At 44.8% G+C, this 20105-nt stretch overlaps 1 protein-coding gene across 1 annotated transcript; it reads right to left on the bottom strand.

Moving 5' to 3' along the window:
* Positions 1-1682: 1682 nt before the first annotated feature.
* PRDM14 (PR/SET domain 14) lies at positions 1683-19521 on the bottom strand (the record flags this gene model as incomplete). The annotated part of the gene is made up of 7 exons (XM_080802265.1): positions 1683-1910; positions 5729-5830; positions 11603-11805; positions 16558-16828; positions 17967-18124; positions 18208-18261; positions 18822-19521. The coding sequence occupies 7 exons, from the start codon at positions 19519-19521 to the stop codon at positions 1683-1685; spliced, it is 1716 nt and encodes a 571-aa protein (XP_080658391.1).
* Positions 19522-20105: the final 584 nt, after the last annotated feature.

Genomic DNA, 20105 nt, shown 5'->3' with positions numbered 1-20105 from the left:
AGGATTCAACTAGTGAAAAAATCGGCATTACAGAGTTCCTGATGTCTTGCTTTCCTGTTTGATTGTAGAATGAACTAGCAGTCAAAGAAAGGCTGCCTAATTACAGGATGAGCCCGGATTTTTTCAAAAGACCATTGTTCTGACTTAATTAACATGAACTAAAACAGTCCTAAAACAACAGGGCACATTCCCATTAGGATAAATTACTCAGCCCCGGTCAACCCAGCAGAGGAGTCCCCAGAGGAAAATCTGTCACTGCCTTTCCACCTGCACTATGGCTCTTTCTCAAAGGACTCTGCTACAGCTGGGAGCCTCCCTCTGGATGGGGCATCTGTTCCATATTGAATTTGCTCCACTTTGAAAGCCATGGACCATGGATAAAGGGTGAAGAAAACTCCTAAGCAGTCAATATCACCATGGCTAGGCATGGGACATAACAGCTTAGAAGTTAGGGTCACCATGGAACACCCATTCTGGTCTTAAATGTCCCATGTGAATATTTAAAAGTAGGTCATTGTTTGCTTTGATATCGGGATAACTTACAGAAAAGGGCAATGTCCTTACCAGGATTCATAGTTGAGCATACTGGTTTGTTCTGTTAGGAAGTCGGTCGCTAGAGTGGGCAGACCTGGCTTTGTCCCTTGGAGGTGAAGGCTGCACCACTTCCTGACTCTTAAGCTTTGATTTCCATCTCTGCAGATGGCAAGAGCAAGGGTACCATCTCATAGGGCTCATGCTCATTTACAAACATTGGCTACTGTTAGGCACATGAGATGAGTTTCTCTCTCGCATGTTAGCACAGATATCCCCCCAAGGTTTGCATCAGCCCCCTGATAATGGATTTGGCACATTTTCCTCTTCAGTGGGCCTCCTTTTTTGACATTCTATATACTAGTATGAACGGGCTAATCAGACCTGAAAAGATTCCACTTATCTCTCCCAATGAAGTTGGGTTTGAAACTAGAGCAATACAAAAACACATTTATTTTTTAGTCGACTGCAATTTTTAAGTCTTTCTTAGTTTGGTAATAATAATTTTTCTTCCCCAATTACAAAGCTCAAGATGAGGTGAGTAAGTAGCTTCTGTGTCCTAGGAGTAATTCTGTACAGTGCTAAACAAATTATCAGGCCTCTGTCACATGATGGGGGAGGAGTGGGTACTAGGGGGTTGAAAATCAATCCAAAAAAGATGGGAGATTAATTTATGTCTGAACACTTAGTTACAAGACTAATGAAGCTCAGGGTTGAACGAATTTTTAAAGAATTTATTTTATGAAGAATAGACCAGGTAACAGCCATAGCCATATTACAGTTGGGGACCTAAGGCAACTAGTAGAGAAAAGGTCTTTTTCATCACAAAATCAAACTCTACTCCCAGTCCCCAAAGTAAAATATAGTCCCTCTCTCAGGATTTGTCTTGAGTTTCCAGACCCGGAAGCTCAATATTAATAGCCAGCTCACACTATTTCTAGATAAATTCACCAAAACTCCATTCCTGTGAAACACATTTCTGTGCAAGCTGGCAAAAATCAATCTGATAAATTCAGTTTATTGGCTGTTAACACTTTTCTGTTTCTCGTTTCTGTGTAATTACCCTCTGCCCCTACGACACACCCCAAAAGCAAGGAAAACCCAGACCGGATCCTAGCCTTTGGTTTTCCGTGGTCCCCGTACTCTGAGGGCTAGTAGCCTTCATGGAGCTTCACGTGGGAGTAGAATGCTTCTTGATCTGGGAAGGTTTTTCCACAGATGCTGCAAGACCAGCCCTCATCCTCCTTGTGCGAGCGTCGCACATGGCTGTCATGGGCAGCGTGGGATGCAAAGGATTTACCACAGTACTTGCACTTGAAGGGCTTTTCCCCGGAGTGCTGCCTGATGTGCGTGCGGAGGATGCTGGAGGCTGTGAACCTCTGCAGAGAATGAAAAGCAGAAGAAAGGTAAACTTCCTTCACCGGCACAGCCAACTAGACCAAGGGCTTAAGTTCACCGTTACCGAGCCTTAGTTCTCTGATGGATGAATCTGGTCAACAGTAGTCACCTTCATAAAAAAGGGTTTGACTGACAGGAGGCTCAGGAGCCTCCATTTCAACCAGAAATCCCAGCGTAGGTGGATCTAGGACCACAGCCCAAGAGAACTTGTGTTAGGGGAGTAGCTACTCTTGGCCAACGTCTCTGCATCAATCAGCATCTTACTGATTTTTTTCTTTTCTACGATTTTATTTTTAGGTAAATCTTTCTACCCTATACAAGGCCTGAACTTACAACTCCAAGATCAAGAGTTGCACGCTCCACTGACTGAGCCAGCCAGGAGCTCCGGTTCCTTCCCCCCCCCCGCCTCTTTTTTTAACTTAAACTTTCTGAGGGGCACCTGGGTGGCTCAGTTGGTGAAGCATCCGACTCTTGATTTTGGCTCAGGTCACGATCTCAGGATCGTAGGAGCGAGCCCCATGTCAGGCTCCGCACTGGGCGTGGAGCCTGCTTGGGGTTCTCTGTTCCTCTTCAATCCACCCCTCCACCTAGCTCACACGTGCTGGCTCCCTAAAAAACAAGCAAAAGCTTGAAACTTTATTATTGGAGATTCTGTGTACCCTTTACGGAGTGTCCCTGAGTGTTTGCCTCTTACACGACTATAGTACAGTGTCATAGCCAGGACACGGGGATGTGGGCCATTTGTCAATGCCTCAGGTTGCCCTTTTATTTTTTTAAATTTTATTATTATTTTTTAAAGATTTTATTTATGTATTTGACAGACAGAGATCACAAGCAGGCAGAGAGGCAGGCAGAGAGAGAGAGGGGGAAGCAGGCTCCCTGCTGAGCAGAGAGCCCGATGTGGGGCTCAATCCCAGGACCCTGAGATCATGATCCCAGCTGAAGGCAATGGCTTAACCTACTGAGCCACCAGGCACCCTAAGGTTGCCCTTTTAGAGGCTACATACTGATGTCCCCCCACCCACCTCCCACATTTTTCTTAAGCTGTGGCCATCACTTATTTGTTCTCCATTTCTACTGTTTTACCCCTTCAAGAATATTACGTTTGGGATTGACTCTTCTCACTCAGCATAATTCTCCGGAGATCCATGAAGGTCTCCATGGATCCAAGTCTCCCCTCCCCTTTTATAAAGGTTTTATTTATTTATTTGAGAGGGAGAGTGAGAGAGAGCAAGAATGAGCGGGGAGACTGGGAGAGGAAGAAGCAGGCTTCCTGCTGAGCAGGGAGCCCAATGCGGGGTTCGATACCAGGACCCTGGCATCATGACCAGAGCCAAAGGCAGAGGCTTAACTGACTGAGCCCCCCAGGCACTCCACTCCCAGGGAGCCTGTTTAATTGCTGAGTAGTACTCCCTGGTGAGGGTGGGCCTCAGTCTGTTCAATCACTTACCCCTTGAAGGACGTCTGGGTTGTTTCTGGTCTGGGTTCTCAAGAATAAAGCTGTAACAAGCATTTGTGTACAGGTAAAGCCTTCACTTCTGAGGTAATTGCCCAGGAAGACAACGGCTGGGTTGTATGGCAGTTAAGAAGTTTCATTTTTAGTGCAACTGCCAAACTTTTCCAGAATGGCTGAAACACTAGTACTTTGCTGTTTTTACATCTTTTCTTGGCCACTTCTGTTCTTTCCCCGATTTATAACCTTTCTTCTCATTCATTTCAGTAGTATGCTTTGACCTTTGTCACCTTCACGCAGTATATTAGAGATATAATGACTCTGTTTGGGGGTCCACTGACAGAAAACACCAGGTGGAACTGGTGGCTTCAGATTTGGGGGGCTGGGAGAGAAGCAGCACACCCTGAGGGGTCTGGACTCGGGTCACTACCTAGGAAGGGCACAAGCCACCCTTGTTTGGAACATGTCAGTCTTCATCAGCTTAAGTAACTGGAGGCTAACCCGGGATGCCAAATAACTCGTTCATGTTCTAAGTGGATTTAGTTCCCCTTCAGAGCATCTCTCGACCCCAGCTGAGCTACAAGTCCAAGGTGGGGATCAGAGTAAGAACTCCAGAAACAGGATGTGTTGTGGGGCTATTTTGACCTTGCTCTGAATATACTGCTAAACGGAATGTATCCCCCAGGATAGCCTGCCTTTTTCACACTAATTCACGGTCACCTCCTTCACTCTGCTGGTTCCATCTTGTCTATTCGTGTCTCAGCCTCATTTTTCTCTGTTGATTATTTCCATTCTATTGACATGCAATTTCTTCAGCAGTATTGTTTCCCTAAGCCTGTTACACTCAATGTTTTATGCTTCTTTGGGAGGCTTAGATGTCCCCCTAACATGGCCTGCATTTCTTTTATGGCTTTATCATAAAAAATTTAAGTAACTTGACGATAGGATCAGTCTATTCCAGTGCTGTCAAACAGGGGCTTTCTGCAGGGATGGAAACATTCTATGTCCATGCTACCCAGCTTGGTGGTCACTAGCCACATGTGGAGCATGAAACCAAACTACAGAATTATCCATTTCATTTCATTCCTATTAAATAGCCACATATGGTTAATGGCTAACTAAGCACTGGACAGTTCAGATGCTTATCCTCAAAATAAGACATGAAGTGGGGCGCCTGGGTGGCTCAGAGGGTTAAGCCTCTGCCTTCAGCTCAGGTCACGGTCTCAGGGTCCTGGGATCAAGCCCCACGTTGGGCTCTCTCCTTGGCAGAGAGCCTGTTTCCTCCTCTCTCTCTGCCTGCCTCTCTGCCTACTTGTGATCTCTCTCTCTGTGTCAAATAAATAAATAAAGGGAAAAAAAAAAAGACTTGAGGTATTTTGGTAAGATTTCTAAAGCATGGTCAAACTACAATTCTATTCCAGAAACCCCTAACCACATAATTGTCTCTTCATTTTTATCACTCAGTATTCTGTATAATGTACATTAGATTCCACTTGGGCAATGTTGGTCTAGAACGTTGAGAGCCTGTGCTCTGACATACTATGTAATCATGTCTGCCATCATCAAATCTCCCTATAAATTAGGGGAGTATTTTTTTTTTTTTTTTTTAATTTTGTTCAGGGCACCTGGGTGGCTCAGTCGTTAAGCATCTACCTTCGGCTCAGGTCATGATCTCAGGGTCCAGGGATTTAGCCCCGCATCGGGCTCCCTGCTCAGTGGGGAGCTTGCTTCTCCTTCTCCTTCTGTGTTCTCTCTCCCTCTTGTAGTCTCTTTCAAAGTAAATAAATAAAATCTTAAAAAAAAAATAGGGGTGCCTGGGTGGCTCAGTGGGTTAAAGCCTCTGCCTTTAGCTCAGGTCATGATCCCAGCATCCTGGGATCGAGTCCCGCATTGGGCTCTCTGCTCAGCAGGGAGCCTGTTTCCTCCTCTCTCTCTGCCTCCTTCACTCCCTACTTGTGATCTCTGTCTGTCAAATAAATAAATAAAATCTTAAAAAAAATAAAATAAAATTTGGTTTGTTTGTTTATTTAAGTACTCTCTACATCCAATGTGGGGCTTGAACTTCCCGACTCAGACTGAGTCTCAGAGTTGGCTCTACCAACTGAGCCATCCCAGCGACCTCGGGGGTGTATTTCATGACACGTCTTAAATGCCAATTTGGTAACAGGAGGTCATATCTGACCATCTTAAGCAAACTGGAGCATTTTTTAGGGGTAGAAATGGGGATGGGACTGATAATGGACTAACCAAGAACTCCTTATAAGTCAGGCTTTATGCTTCAAGTTCTAATCCATGAACATCCAAACAGGGCTCAAGGCAGATCCCTTGGAAGGAGGTTCCATTTACCTTTGTACAATACACACACTGGTATGGTCTGTCTCCAGAGTGGACTCTCGTATGTTTGTTCAGGCTGGAAGACTGAGAGAAACATTTCCCACACGTAGAACACTAAGGTGTAAAAGAAACATACAGTTAAAATCACGTCTTTGTTTTGCCATTATGTTTATCTGAGAGTAAGAGGTGAAATATTGTATTTATCCAGTGTATGGCTGTAGGCAGAGGTTATAGAACTCAGGCTGACGGGTCTAATTAGGGTAGCAGAAAGACTACCCAGGGCTACGCTGACGATTCTGGAAGTATGGGTTCTGCTCAGATGCTTTAGTTAATACTGCAAAAAGAACAGATCAAATCTCAAGTCTAAATACATGATTTGAAAAATAAGATTAGGGGACTGACTCTGAGAACGAGGACAAAAAAAATTAAAGGTTAAGCACAGGGAGGTAGATTCAACCTCATTATCTGGCCAAAAGGAGTTCCAGGAGAGAACAGAGATCTAGAAGACAGATAATAACCAAAGAATGAACAAGAAAATTCCTGTCAGTTTAGGACTTGTGCCTTCAAAAGGAAACAGTACTTTGTACTTCACTGATTACAAAACAGGAAAAAAAGGAAAAGACATCCAACCTGACATGTTCTGTTAAAACTTCAGAATTCCAAAGATAAAGAACAATTTCCACAAAGAAGAAAACCAGTTACTTATAAACAGATAAGAAACAAATTGCCATCAAATGATAAGAGAAAACAGAAAGATGCCTTGAAGGTTTTTGAAAAGTTTTCTACCTAAAACTTTGTATCTAGTCAAACTATCAAAAACATATGCAAGTAAAATGTCCTCAAAGAAGGGGCGTCTGTGTGGCTGAGTAAGTTAAACTTCCGACTCTTAATTTCAGCTCAGGTCTTGATCTCAGGGTTTTGAGTTCAAGTCCTGAACTGAGCTCCATGCTGAGCACGCAGCCCACGGAAAAGAAAAAAGAGACTCAAAATTTTCTCACTATGTACCTTTAAAAACAATTATTTGAAGATATACCCCAGTATTACAAAAAGGAAATCAAGAAAGAGGAAGAGTGGATTAAAAAAAAAACCAGTGGAACTAACTTAGGAAGGTGATGATAGCTGTCCAAAGTTGGCAGTTCACAGGCCTAGAAGGCAACAGGTTCAAATGTAAGTTTCCCTGCAGAACGCTTTCAACGAGAATGTCAGTATCATTGCACAATTAAGAAACTACATTTTCCACTTGGAATTAGAAATCCTAGAAAAAACAAAAAGCTTAGAAGTCAAAACCAAAATACAAAGAAAGTTAAAAGTCTGGCATATTTTAAGCAATTGATGGAATATAAGAAACAATGATTTTTGGAAAAACAAGCTTCTCTCCACTGGTCAGGAATTTCAGGTTGGAGAGGACTGACATTTCTAAATTCCTGGATAAACTTTTGGGACTCGTTGTTATGAACTACAGGGATTTCCTCTGACATTTTTGTGGTCTTTGTTAATTTTGCTTGACCAGTCATCTGAAAAGGAGGCAGGTACATTTAGGTTTTAAATGCTGGAAACAGGGGTGATGATACAGGGCTTTCCACTGCTGGTTATGCATCCACCATCTTCTGACATTTTTGTCAATCGATCCTTTTCTCTTTCATGAAGAAACTGAATGTTTTTGTTTTTTGTTTAATGATTTATCTTAGTTTCTGCATGTCTGCTTCACTGGAAACTTCCCCCCAACCTTTTTTTCAAGTTAAATGTTTTGTTTCGAGCTTCTGCAAATTAAATACATTTCACCACCTTAAAAGCTAAGTACCAAACTTAGTGTAAAATGAAGAAAACTAAAAGAGCATAAAAAGTGTTTGGCAGTAAAAATAAGAAACAGAAGCGCTGTGAGAAACTCCACTTGAGATGCTCAGAATGCAACTAGACATACGCTACGTGAGCTCAGGACAGAAATTCTTGGATAGAGGTCCATACCCATGTGAAATGCTATTTATAGTCATGATATATATATATTTTAAAGGTTTTATTTATTTATTTGAGACAGAGAGAGAACAGAGGGAGAGTCAAAGGGAGAAGCAGACTCCCCGCTAACCAGGGAGCCCGATGTGAGGCTCCATCCCAGGACCCTGAGATCATGACACCTGAGCAACCAAGCCACCTAGATGTCTAACCAACACCCCCCACCCCCCAAATGCCACCTCCCGCCGAGTCATGATAAAAGACAAGACCACTCAGAGAGAGTTTGCAAAGAGAAGATCACTAAGAACTCTCCAGAACACGAAGGAACACGAAGGACACGGGACTCATCCTCTTGTATTGCCAGTTTAAAATGATAATTCCTGGGGCACCTGGGTGGCTCAGTAATTAAGCATCTGTCTCTGGCTCAGGTCATGATCCCGTAGTCCTGGGCCTGAGCCCTGCATTGGGCTCTCTGCTTAGAAGAAAACCTGTTTCAGGGCACCTGGGTGTCTCAGTGGGTTAAGCCTCTGCCTTTGGCTCAGGTCGTGATCTCAGGGTCCTGGGATCGAGCCCCACATTGGGCTCTCTGCTCAGCGGGGAGCCTGCCCCCCCCACCTCTCTGCCTACTTGTGATCTCTGTCAAATAAATAAATAAAATCTTAAAAAAAAAAAAAGAGGAAGAAAACCTGTTTCTCCCTCTCCCACTCCCCCTGCTTGTGTTCACTCTCTTGCTGTCTCTCTCTCTGTCAAAACAAAACAAAACAAACCCTTAAAAAAAAAACAAAAAAACAAAAACAAATGATTATTCCCCCACCCTACCATAAAACTGGCTCCTTGCTTCACTCTTCCCAACTTCCACGCCTTCCTGGTCATCCCTGTCATGTACGGACAGTCTGGTCTATGGTCCCCCAGTTTCAAAGATGGCAGCAGCTGAGTACAGCTTCTCCCCTCAAACCCCGACCCGAGACCACCACTGTCTCCGGAGTTTAAGCGAAGGACCCAGCCAACATTTTAGCAGAAATATCTTGATGGAGCTCTGATGAGCTTCAAGAAGCCCTTCAGCTTCTACTTTCCTAACCAACACCCTTTGATCTAGCCGTAGAAAGTCTGACAAATATCCCAGCGGTGCACATCCCCTCAGGTTAGGATCACTTGCTGTGCTAACTGGAAAGGAAAATGCTACCAATGAAAATTATGGCATACCACCCCTTGTTAAACACATTCGGTTTCCGAAAACATACGCTTCAGAAACATAAAAACCTAGAACTGATTAACTATGGCTTGTAAAATAGTATTACAAAAGCACATAGCAATAGACCTATTTTTCAAGGACACATGTGGACAGATCACAGGACAAATACAGAGAGCCGATAAAATATAGTTCAAACGTTTAATCCACGTTATTAATTAAGATGCACATTAAAGCAAGATACCATTTCAGCTACCAAAATGGCGGCACGGAAGGACAACAGTCGGTAGGAGACCCCGTGTTGCCTCCTTCATGGCAAGGCTCACTGTCTGCATTATAAACCCACATCTTCCCCAGAAAGCTGTTCAGCTCTCCATTCCGAGCCTTCAAATTATACACAGCCCATGACCCAGTTTTTCCACTTCTAGGAATCTATCCCAAGGAAGTTATCAAACGTGGAAAACTGTGATGATTTCTATGGAATATCGTTCACTGCAGACACACTGGGGGGAAATCCGCACATCCGGCGATTGGTTACATAAGTGAAGGCCCATCTATGTCACACACTGATGCAGTCATTCCTAAGTTTATAAATTACTCATGGTGTAGTGTTAAGTCAGAAAAGGAGCCTCATCGTAACCCCAAGTGTATTAAAAATACGTGCATGTTCACATAAACACATGGAAAAAAAATTACACTTTAAATGTCTTCATGTGGGGCATGGCCTATCAGGTGGCTTGCTGGGTTCTCTCCAAATTCTATTTACCAAGCATACATTCTCTTCTCATGTTAAAAAGCAAAAACTGGAAATAAAAAACTAAGCGTTGACTGAGTGAAAGTGAAAATTGCTCTTGACTTTGTTCTTTTTTTTTTTTTTTTTAAGATTTTATTTATTTATTTGACACACAGAGAGAGATGATCACAAGTAGGCAGAGAGGCAGGCAGAGAGAGATAGGGGGAAGCACGTACCCTGCTGAGCAGAGAGCCGATGCAGGACTCAATCCCAAGACCCTGAGACCATGACCCGAGCTGAAGGCAGAGACTTAATCCTCTGAGCCACCCAGGTGCCCTCTTGACTTTGTTCTTAATCATACTCCCAAAATGACAGCGGTTGGAGGCATTACATGGTGTTTTTCCATTTGTGTGTGAGCATCATGCGTGGCCTCCATAATAAACCATTTCAAATGGTATCACCCTATATACATATTCTGCAACTTGTTTTGGCTTAATAAGCAAACCATAATTTATACAACCATTTGTATTGATGAACACACGGTATCTCACTTTTTACTGTCAGAATACTGGAGTGTAACTTTTTCCTATCAATGGGTGAGAAATAATTTCACTGTCTTAATACTTCAAATGTTCACAGAATTCTGGTTAAGTATGTGTTTTTCGGGGCACCTGGGTGGCTCAGTGGGTTAAGGCCTCTGCCTTCGGCTCGGGTCATGATCTCGGGGTCCTGGGATCGAGCCCCGAGTCGGGCTCTCTGCTCAGCAGGGAGCCTGCTTCCCCCTCTCTCTCTGCCTGCCTCTCTGCCTACTTGTGATCGCTGTCTGTCAAATAAATAAATAAAATCTTTAAAAAAAAAAAAGTATGTGTTTTTCTGTGGGAAGTGGGATTTGGAGGGTTCCGGGGTGGCGTGGATATCTTCCTAGATCTAGACCACCACGGGGCTGTTAAAAACTAATTGTAGAGGCACCTGGGTGGCTCAGTGGGTTAAGCCTCTTCCTATAGCTCAGGTCATGATCTCAGGGTCCTGGGATCGAGCCCCACATCTGCTCAGCAGGGAGCCTGCTTCCCCCTATCTCTCTCTGCCTGCCTCTCTGCCTACTTGTGATCTGTCAAATAAATAAATAAACTCTTAAAAAAAATAAAACTAATTGTATTACATGTCTTTTAATGAGCAAAAAGGAATTCTTAGATTATTGTAAAAATACTCAAACTTTACAGGAATAAATAATGCCATGATTGTTTGGGATTCTTCTGGAAGCGTAGCTGTGAATGGTAGGGGTGCAAAAGGGCAATTTTATGAAAACCGCTCTCTGTTTTCTAAAGAACAAGACTGGGACTCTGGAGTCACTCAGGTGGTAGCCTCATCAGCTAGACCTGACAGGGCTGGGAGTCAAACCCACATCTGTCTGCACCCAGGTCCCATCCTTTCTTCCAGATAAGCCCAACAGTCACTTGTACTTTTTTTGCACCAAGCCTGGCAGCGTGACCAGCTATCTGGAATGGCAGAAGATGGCTCCCTATTGCCATTGTTGCTTTTCTTCCTGACAAAATCCTCGGCGTGCCAAAAAGGCCTTCCATTCCCTGGGCCATGCCCTTGCTTCATGTTTGTCTATAATTGTCAATATGCCTGCATAAATAATGGAACAAAATGCAGTTACCTAAAAGCATTTATAGGCTCCTTCCCACCTGGAATGCCTCAACCCTCTCCCATCCCCAACCAACCCTGCCTTGGGATATAAATCAGACACCTGCTGTCCTTCTAGACTCAGCTCAAGACCACCCCCTTCCTCTGTGCCCCTCTCTACATGTGTATCTGTCCCAGCACTCTGTCACGGCACTAGCTCACGTCTGTCCTTCAGGGCACTGTTCCCTCACAGACCCTGTGTCATCAGGCACTGTGTCCTAGCAGCTCAGACCTAGGGGACCCTCGGTGTGGACTCAGGGGTTTGAGGAAGGAGCACGGAAGCCAAGGGAGTCATGCGCCGCCTGTCATTCCCCGCCCTCCTTCTTACCTTGTGAGGCCGGTGCTTCTCATGGACGTGAAGGACATGGATCCGGAGCCGGTCCCGCTTCTCAAAGGATCGTTTGCAGAGATTGCAGGGGAATTTCCTGTCACCCTTGTCCACACAGGGGGTGTACTTCAGATGCTTATCTCTGTAATATTTGTAGGTAAATACTTTTCCACATCTTTCACATCTGTAGCCTTCTGCAGCCTCTGTCAAACACAGGGGAATAAGGGCCCGTGGCTTAGTCAGTTCCCGTCCCTCATTCTTAACTTCCTCCAAAAGGATTTTTAAAAACTTTCATGACAGGGCGCCTGGATGGCTCAGTGGTTTAAGCGTCTGCCTTTGGCTCAGGTCATGATCTCAGGGTCCTGGGATCGAGCCCCACATCGGGCTCTCTGCTCGGTGGGGAGCCTGCTTCCCCTCTCTCTCTGCCTGACTCTCTGCCTGCTTGTGATCTCTCTCTGTCAAATAAATAAATAAAATCTTAAAAACAAAAACAAAACTTTCATGACAGACAATTTTAAACATACGCTAAAGTCAAAATAATGGAATAATAAACCCTCATGGGCTCAACACCAAGCTTTCACAATGACCAACTCAGAGCTAATTTTGCTTTCATTTCTATCACTTGCCTCCATGACTATTTCAACACTAATAATCATTTTGGTTCATAAGTACCTCAAACTGCAATCTTTTAAAGATAATACTTTTAAAAAAAGTAGTAACCATGTTGTCATACCTAAGCAATTAACTCTTATTCCTTAAAGAAATACATGTGTACACATAAGTTTAATTATTTTCCAATCAGTTCAATTTTGGATTCAAAGTCTTTTTGTTGTCTATGGTTTGCTATGTTTGTTCAATCTCTTAATATGTAGGTTCTCCTTCCCTTTTGTTCCCTGAAATGTATCTGCTGAAGCCCTGCCTCCAGCCCTATTTAAGAGCACTTCAACCTTACAGTTCCTTTTTTTTCTTTTTTTAAGATTTATTTATTTGAGAGGAGAGAGTGAGCGAGAGAGAGCAAGAGCATAAGCAGGGGGAGAGGGAGAAGCAGATTCCCCTGCTAAGCAGGGAGCCCAATGAAGCTGGCGCAATCCCAGGACCCTGAGATGACCTGAGCAGATGCTTAGAAGGCAGACACTTAACCCACTTAATGGACTGAGCCACCCAGGTGCCCCACCCAACCCTACAGTTCTTCTTCTTCTTCTTCTTCTTTTTTTTTAAATATTTTATTTATTTGGCAGAGAAAGAAGGAACATAAGCAGGGAGAGTGGGAGAGGGAGAAGCAGGCTTCCCACTGAGCAGGGAGCATAATGCAGGGCTCAATCCCAGAACTCTGGGATCATGACCTGAGCTCAAGGCAGATGCTTAACGACTGAGCCACCCAGGCACCCCATCAACCCTACAGTTCTTAAACACACTCTTGACTGGACTGGCACGTGTTGGGAGGTTAGGTTAACATACCAAACATACGTACTGTGTCCCTTTCTGATCAGGCTAAGCTCTAAGTTCAGAGCAGTTCACCTTGGTCAATGGCGACCAGACAATGATGGACACCAACAGCTTACTTCCTAGACTTCACAAAGGCTGTTCCCATTGGCCCCATTCACAAAGTCTTAGGTACCTGTTTAGCTTGCCGTTTACCTCCCTGAACTTCTGGAAAGGATTCCAGAGCTAGAACCAAAATGCAGGGAGTAAGGATGACCATTATCTTGTCTTCCCTTGTATTCAGAGGGTTATCATGGTGATTAATTTAATCCTATCACTTATTGAGCTCTTACCAATATGAGTGATACTATCGCTGAGTGATAGACTTAAGACCCAGAAAGGTAAATCTGTTTTTATCAATGGAGGAGGGAGGGGGAGAGAGGTTAGAGAGGGTTCAGCCGACTCTAGCCAGGGAGGCCCCAGGTCCAGGGGTGTCTATTGTTGGGGGAGGGGAGAGGACTGGGGCCACCTACAAAAGCATCCCTGCTGAGGACACTCTGGATTCCGGAGGATCAAGTGGCTTTGACTGTGAATGCATCACTGAGACCCCATTGTCTGGCCCCAGGGCGGGAGAGAAGAGCCAGCAGTAAGTGTATGCAGGAGTCTGTAGATGGAAATCTTCTTAGCACCAGGACTGCAGGGAAGCTATCCATCAGGGGCTTTGTTAGTTGATAACTACATCCCAGGCACGTTTAACAGGTGGCTAAGGAAATAAACCATTCATTAAGTAAATAACCAGGAAGGCAACTGCCAACCCCAGGACTATCCATTGCCTGGGATGTCTATCACTTTCATTGAGGTGCTAATCCGCTCAGAATTCCCTTGCTGGGATGGTTTTAGATCAGAGCTAGCATTTTCATTGGTCAAAAATACCGGGCCTTCCTGTTCCAGCAGTAGGAAGAGAGGGTCTACAAGACAGGGATCAGTAATATTACAATTCAAAGCACTAAAGCACAGCAAAATTCAGAATCATGGTTCAATATTGAGCATGCAGAAGAACCGCTTAGGCAAAAAAAGGACAAGCCACCCTTACTAATTAGGGTTCCGCTGCCTACATTTTCTGCTCAGGTCTTTGGAAATTTAACTTAACCTAATGCTTTTATCCTGTTCCCTTTTCTTCTTTCTCTCCCTCCCTGCCCCATGTCCCCCACCTTGGTCAACTACTCTTTTTAGCTGAGGGGTTTCCCAATATTGACAATGATGCTTCCTGCCCCACCACACACAGTTCAGAGTTTCGTAACAATTAAGAGCCCTCTTCACATTCCACACCTCCATCCCCCAAAACACACACTCTGCAGGCCTGCATACTCAAATAACCCGCCCACATAGGGTCCAGACTCTTCCCTTCCACTCAAGACCTGAAAAGGTGAAGTTCCCACCAATCCTCGCCAAAAGCCTTTGAGGAAAACAGTTCTTTTGAGAGGAGAGAGGAATTTTCATTTTTCTTTCCTTTTTAAACTTATTCCAAACCACTTCACAATAGAAAACAAATGAATTCATCCATAATTCTTTCCAACGAATTAAATTGTTTACCAAGTTCCTTCCACATGTTGTCCCAAATACGTATTATTCAACTCCATTTACTATCCTAAGCCTTCATCCCTGTTCCTTGTTACCAGATGGGGATTTCTGATTTCTGCATATTAGTCTATATGTTCATATATCATCATTTGCATAAGAATTATTCCGCTACTGAGCATTTAGGTTGTTTGTTATTTTTCACTAATAGGGATGGTCCCGTAATAAAAATCCTCACGGACAAAAGATTTCCCTTCTGGACTATTTTCTGAAGACAAATTTCGGGAAGAGTATTCTTGAGAAATCAAAAGTCATGATCATTGTAATCGCTGACTGTAGTTTGTGAGTTATCAAGCATGGATTTTTCTCAAATCCATTTTTCACTTTTGTTTCAAAAACAGTACACTTTGGAAGTGACCAAAAAGGTTACTTGGTTTGGTGCTAAGTAAGAAACAACTGTGAGGTCCACAGACTTCAGAGAGTCCTACACTCTCAGCACCACCCCCTGACTTTATCCCCATGCCATTCATATGTTGAGGGTAGCAGGAAGATAGTTTACCAAAACAATTCTGTCAGGCCCTCATTATTTGGACTCTTGAAACAAGAGGCTGTTCATCATTCACTTCCTAATCCCTGTGAGCATGTCTTTTCTTTGGCTTCACTATTCCCCAAACTTGGGTTGCCTTCCCTCTCCCAGCCCAACACCATCTCATCCCTAAGCAGCTTTTCCCGTGTTGGTCCTGATGTCTTCTGCTTTCATTCAATATACATTGGGATCCAGGAGACGGGGATATTAAGATATTTAGAATTATTTCCTGCTCTGAAGGGTCTCGGTTTACAAGGGAGATTTGCATGCATACAATCACATAGTGTGTGACGAAAGCAATTCACTTTTCCTTTTTAACTTGTTACTTAGTGCATTTATTATAACATAAGGTGGGCTTCCATAGTATTACACACATATAGTAATTTGCATTTATCTCATACAACCTACTAGATCAGGGGTTCAGGTTTTTGGATGCAAAAATCAGTCAGAGAGTGTTTTAAAAATGCAAATTCCAAAAAAAAAAAAATGCAAATTCCAGAGGCTCACTCCCAGGGAGTGGGTTTCTGGTCCTCTAGCTTCGTGCTGCTCACGTGTGGTCCAGGAGCGAACCGCATCAGCCTCCCCTGGAAACTTGATAGAAATGCAGGATATCTCAGGTGCCAGCCCTGACTGATAATCTGCATCTTTCCAAGATCCCCAGATTCTCACATCCACATTAAAATTTGAGAGCAAGAATGTAGCTCAATGCTTCCCAAAGGCGACTAAGATCCACAGTAAGAAAAACATTTTCTATTTGAGACTCAGCACACACACATCTCCATTTGAAACAAAAACTTCACCAAAACAATGCTTGCTCATACTTCAGATTCTCATCGACAATTTCTATTCTACTTTATTCTAATTCCGTTATTTTTTTTTCCTTTAAAGATGGTCTAAAACACTAAATTGATTTCCCACCACATTAAGATACTGCAACCCCCATTTGGAAAGCCCTGCTCTGGACAGAGCTTTGATGGAGTCATCGGCTGTATCAGTCTGAGCAGAAACGAACCAGAAACTGGCTCACGTAGGCAAGAGGTTGCATCCATTTATTTTGCTTCTACTTTTTCTACGGAAGGAGGTGAAGGGGGAAAAAGAAAAGGTATCCTTGTGAACAGAAGTAGCTTCAGCAGCTTTGGAAAGATGAAGGCATTTTCCTCCAGTCGGGTAGTGCCCCCAGGTTAGAGACACCCTCCCTTAAGTCTCCCGGGGCAGCATTAGCCTCTGATGGGAAGGAGCTCTACAGGTTAGCAGACATGCTGTTGGGGGTGGGGTGGGGTGGGGTGGGGGGTGGTGTTTCATGTTCAGAAAAGAGCCAAGTCCTTCTACCAGAAGAGCCTCACTGGGAAAGGCAAAGGTGTGCACTCACCTTCAGAGGGCCCAGGCGCCTGCTTCCCCTGTTCTGTGAGTTGAAGGCTCACAGGAATGTCCAGAAACTTTTCATAGCAGTCTCCATACCACACAAGGAGCTCTTGGTTCGGGCAGATCTCCTTGCAGCTCTCATAAAAGATCTGCCCTTGACATTGCACTGCAACTAGGTTCTGCTCCTTGGGGAAACGGGCACAGTTGACATAGGACATCCAGTTCCCTGCACCTCCTTTGCCATCTATAAAGTGGCTCAAATGACCATCTTCAAAGATCTAAATAAAATAAAACAAAGTTTAAAATGTATTCCCCCCAATCTATAAAGTAAAATTACTTACTAAAAATTTATAGTTCAAATCTCGTGCATGAGTCCACTGAGTATATTTATTATTTATCAGCATTAAGCCCAAATAGAATTATTAGCTTAAAAATATCTCTATAGGTGCTGTGACTTTTTTTTTTTTTTTAAGATTTTACTTATTTGATAGAGAGACACAGCGAGACAGGGAACACAAGCAGGGGAAGCGGGAGAGGGAGAAGCAGGCTTCCTGCCACCTGGAATCATGACCTGAGCGGAAGGCAGACGCCTAACGACTGAGCCACCCAGGCGCCCCTGCTGTGGCATTTTTAAAAGATTCTTACTCTCATCACTTGCTTAATTTCCAAACTTCTATAGCGAGTATGTTAATTCCATAAGCAGAGAAAAGGGGAACAAGAGAAGGTTGCATTTAATTCCCAACTTAAAGACAACCAATTAGTTTTGCGCTTTACCCCCACCTAGTTGTCATGCATATTAGCAGAGCCATATTTTAATTCTTTCTCTGCTGTGGGCAATTACACCAGCTCCAGTGTTTTGTTATTATAAGCAACTTTGTGATTAACATCTTCCACATACCCCAAATTTCAGATTACCTTAATAAACCATATTCCTAGAAGTAGAAAATCAAGGTCAAGGGGAGGGATCGGGTATATTGACAAACTGGAGTCCTACTAGCATGTCCCAAACAGAATCAAGAGTATCAGTTTTTCAAAATCCACAGCTAATTTCATAGGCAAATGATATCACAAATTTTAAAATGTGTTTTTATTCTCTTTGGCCTATTCTCAGCACACTGTGTATAACCTCTAAAGCATCTGGTGTTGCCTATAAATATAGACAAATTCTTTCAATGTATATTCCATTGCTACTCTTTAACAAAACACCAAGAATGCGTGCAGAGGTGTCATCTTGGTGGAATGAGCACCTGCCTTTCCTTCTCTTCATCTTGTAAAATGGACAGCTGGGACAGCTTGGACAGCAAGAGTGTGCCCTCTCCTAGGCTAGGATTCTCCCAGAGTGCCAGAAGCCAACACTGTTCCCCACCAGTGTCAGTTCCCAATTTGTCGACCCACCAGAAACATAATTTCATTTACCTCCCACATCAGAGAATTGTCTCCATACGTCTTGACTTCACTGGCGTTGACCACTTTACCTTGAAAGGGCCCAAACCTGACTCCTTTAGCAATGAGGCTGCTGCAGAACACGCCAAAATGCCGCAGGTCACCGAAAGTCGTCTGCTTGAGGCAGAGACCTAGCGGAAAGCCAAGGTAGGAAAGCCAGTGAGGAAACTGTATTCCTTCAGGGACAGAAATCCAGGCAAGAAGCCCTGCCTACCTTCTGGTAGCTGAAGGGAGTCTTTATCCAGAGTTTGACAGAGAGAATCGGATCCTAGAAAAAAGGGTTAAATTTTATTTTTCTTAAGGTGTTTCCCTCCCTACTTCTTGGAGGTAACCATTATCCTTTATATTTTTCCCGCTCCTTTTACATATAAAATTTCTCCTTTGAGACTGAGAAGAACCCTTGCAAAGTTATGTAATTAACCCCATTCTGCAAATTTAAATAACTTGAGAATCAGAGATAATGCTGGGACTAAGGTCAAGCTAGATGGTGAGGCTGGGACTCCAAGCAGGAATTGCATGAGGCTCTCAAAGAGATTCCCGGTACATCCTGGTAGAATCTGATCCCAAATGACAAGTCCACTGTGTGAACCATGTGTCTCCTGACCCTCAGCTTCTGCTAAAACCAATCTTAGGAATCATGCATTTAGGCAAGTAGAGCCTCAGAAGTGAGCCGAGCGTCCCCAAGCTCCATACTCTGATGGGAAATATATACACTTCGCCACCAGACTTGGGACAGTCTCAGATCCACCCTGATGCCCCCCTTTTCCACTCCTGTTCCCACCTCTATTCCCAGCCAATTTGACTCCCTCCCAATACGACCACCTTTACCAGAGCTGTCTGTGGGGACCAGGAAGCCAGAAATTGCATGGTGCAGCGGGGCGGAGTGCTCCACGCTGGGAATGACCCCGAACAGAACTAAGTGCAGGTCCTCCTGGGTGAAGTGGTAACGGTGAGACGACTTTCCTTGTTGGCTTGGGAGTTTGGAACCCTCCTCAGACCGCTTGCTGGGGGAGCAAGGTAATAACTGGGGCGTCTTCAGCCCCTCGGATAACAAGGAAGCATTTGCAGCCGACGGTGGAATTAAAATCTCAGGTCCACAACACTGGCCGCTGTCGCTTCGGCCACCAATGTGTCCCAAGTCTTCACTGGTGGCGCCTGTATACTCGTGGCTGCTGTTGAAGCGAGGCACCTCTCTGGGGAGGTGGGGGACTGGGTACCACGGAGGCAGCTTGCTGTACCAGGGCAGATCGTAGAGCGGCTCCCTCTGCAGGGCCAGGCTGGAGCCCAGCAAGGGAGGCGCCGGCCGGAAGGCGAAGGCAGGCAAAGCGTGGGGTGCAGACACTGCGGCCTCCAGCTGCGGAAAAGGTTGGAAGTCTTCCTCCGCAGCGGTTAGCATGTTCCCATAGTGGCCGTAGGGCGGGAAAGGCATGTAATAGGCGTCCAGGTGTTGAGGGGTGCGCTGGAGCCTCTCGGGCGCGTAGCACACCTTGTCCTGGGGTCCAGCTTCACCTGGTGGCCGCAGAGCCATCCCCGGCAACAGCGCGCCGCGCGTCTGCGGGAAAGCAAGCGCAGCTGAGGGGCGCGGGGCGCGGCGGCCCCGCTGCCACTTGCCCACCCTCCACCATCCAAGCTAGCCCCGGGTCCAAGGGAATCGCCTAAAGCTCCCAATTCGATCCCGCAAGCCCTACCCCCACAAACAAGGCAAAGCAAAACTGCAATGCAAACAAACACACAAAACCCCAAACGAAAAACCTTCCGGGATCTTGCTTGACTCCAAGTTCCCAGTAAGTGTCGCTTTTGCCTTCCCTTCCCAAGCACACCTTGACCAAGCACAACTGGTTTCCAACAACCCATTCTCTACTACCGAACCCAAACCCGGCTCCTGCAAAATCCTTTTCAAGTTCCCTCTTCCGCCCGCTCCTCTGCTCAACAAAACTCTTTTACAGGGTGGGTCGGAGCCCCCGGGCCCTCCCACTCCAGGGCACTGGAGCCGAGCGCGAGGCCTTACTGGGCTTTGGGGCAGGCGGCTGCTACCGGAGCTCCTGGGTACCCAGAGGCGAGGGAAGGGCCAAGAACCCCCGGGCGGTTCGCGCAGAAAGGGACGCGCTCCTG

Source organism: Martes martes, assembly GCF_963455335.1.
Source record: "Martes martes genome assembly, chromosome: 4".
Classification (NCBI taxonomy): domain Eukaryota; kingdom Metazoa; phylum Chordata; class Mammalia; order Carnivora; family Mustelidae; genus Martes; species Martes martes.
This window is presented reverse-complemented; position numbering and strand designations above follow the sequence as displayed.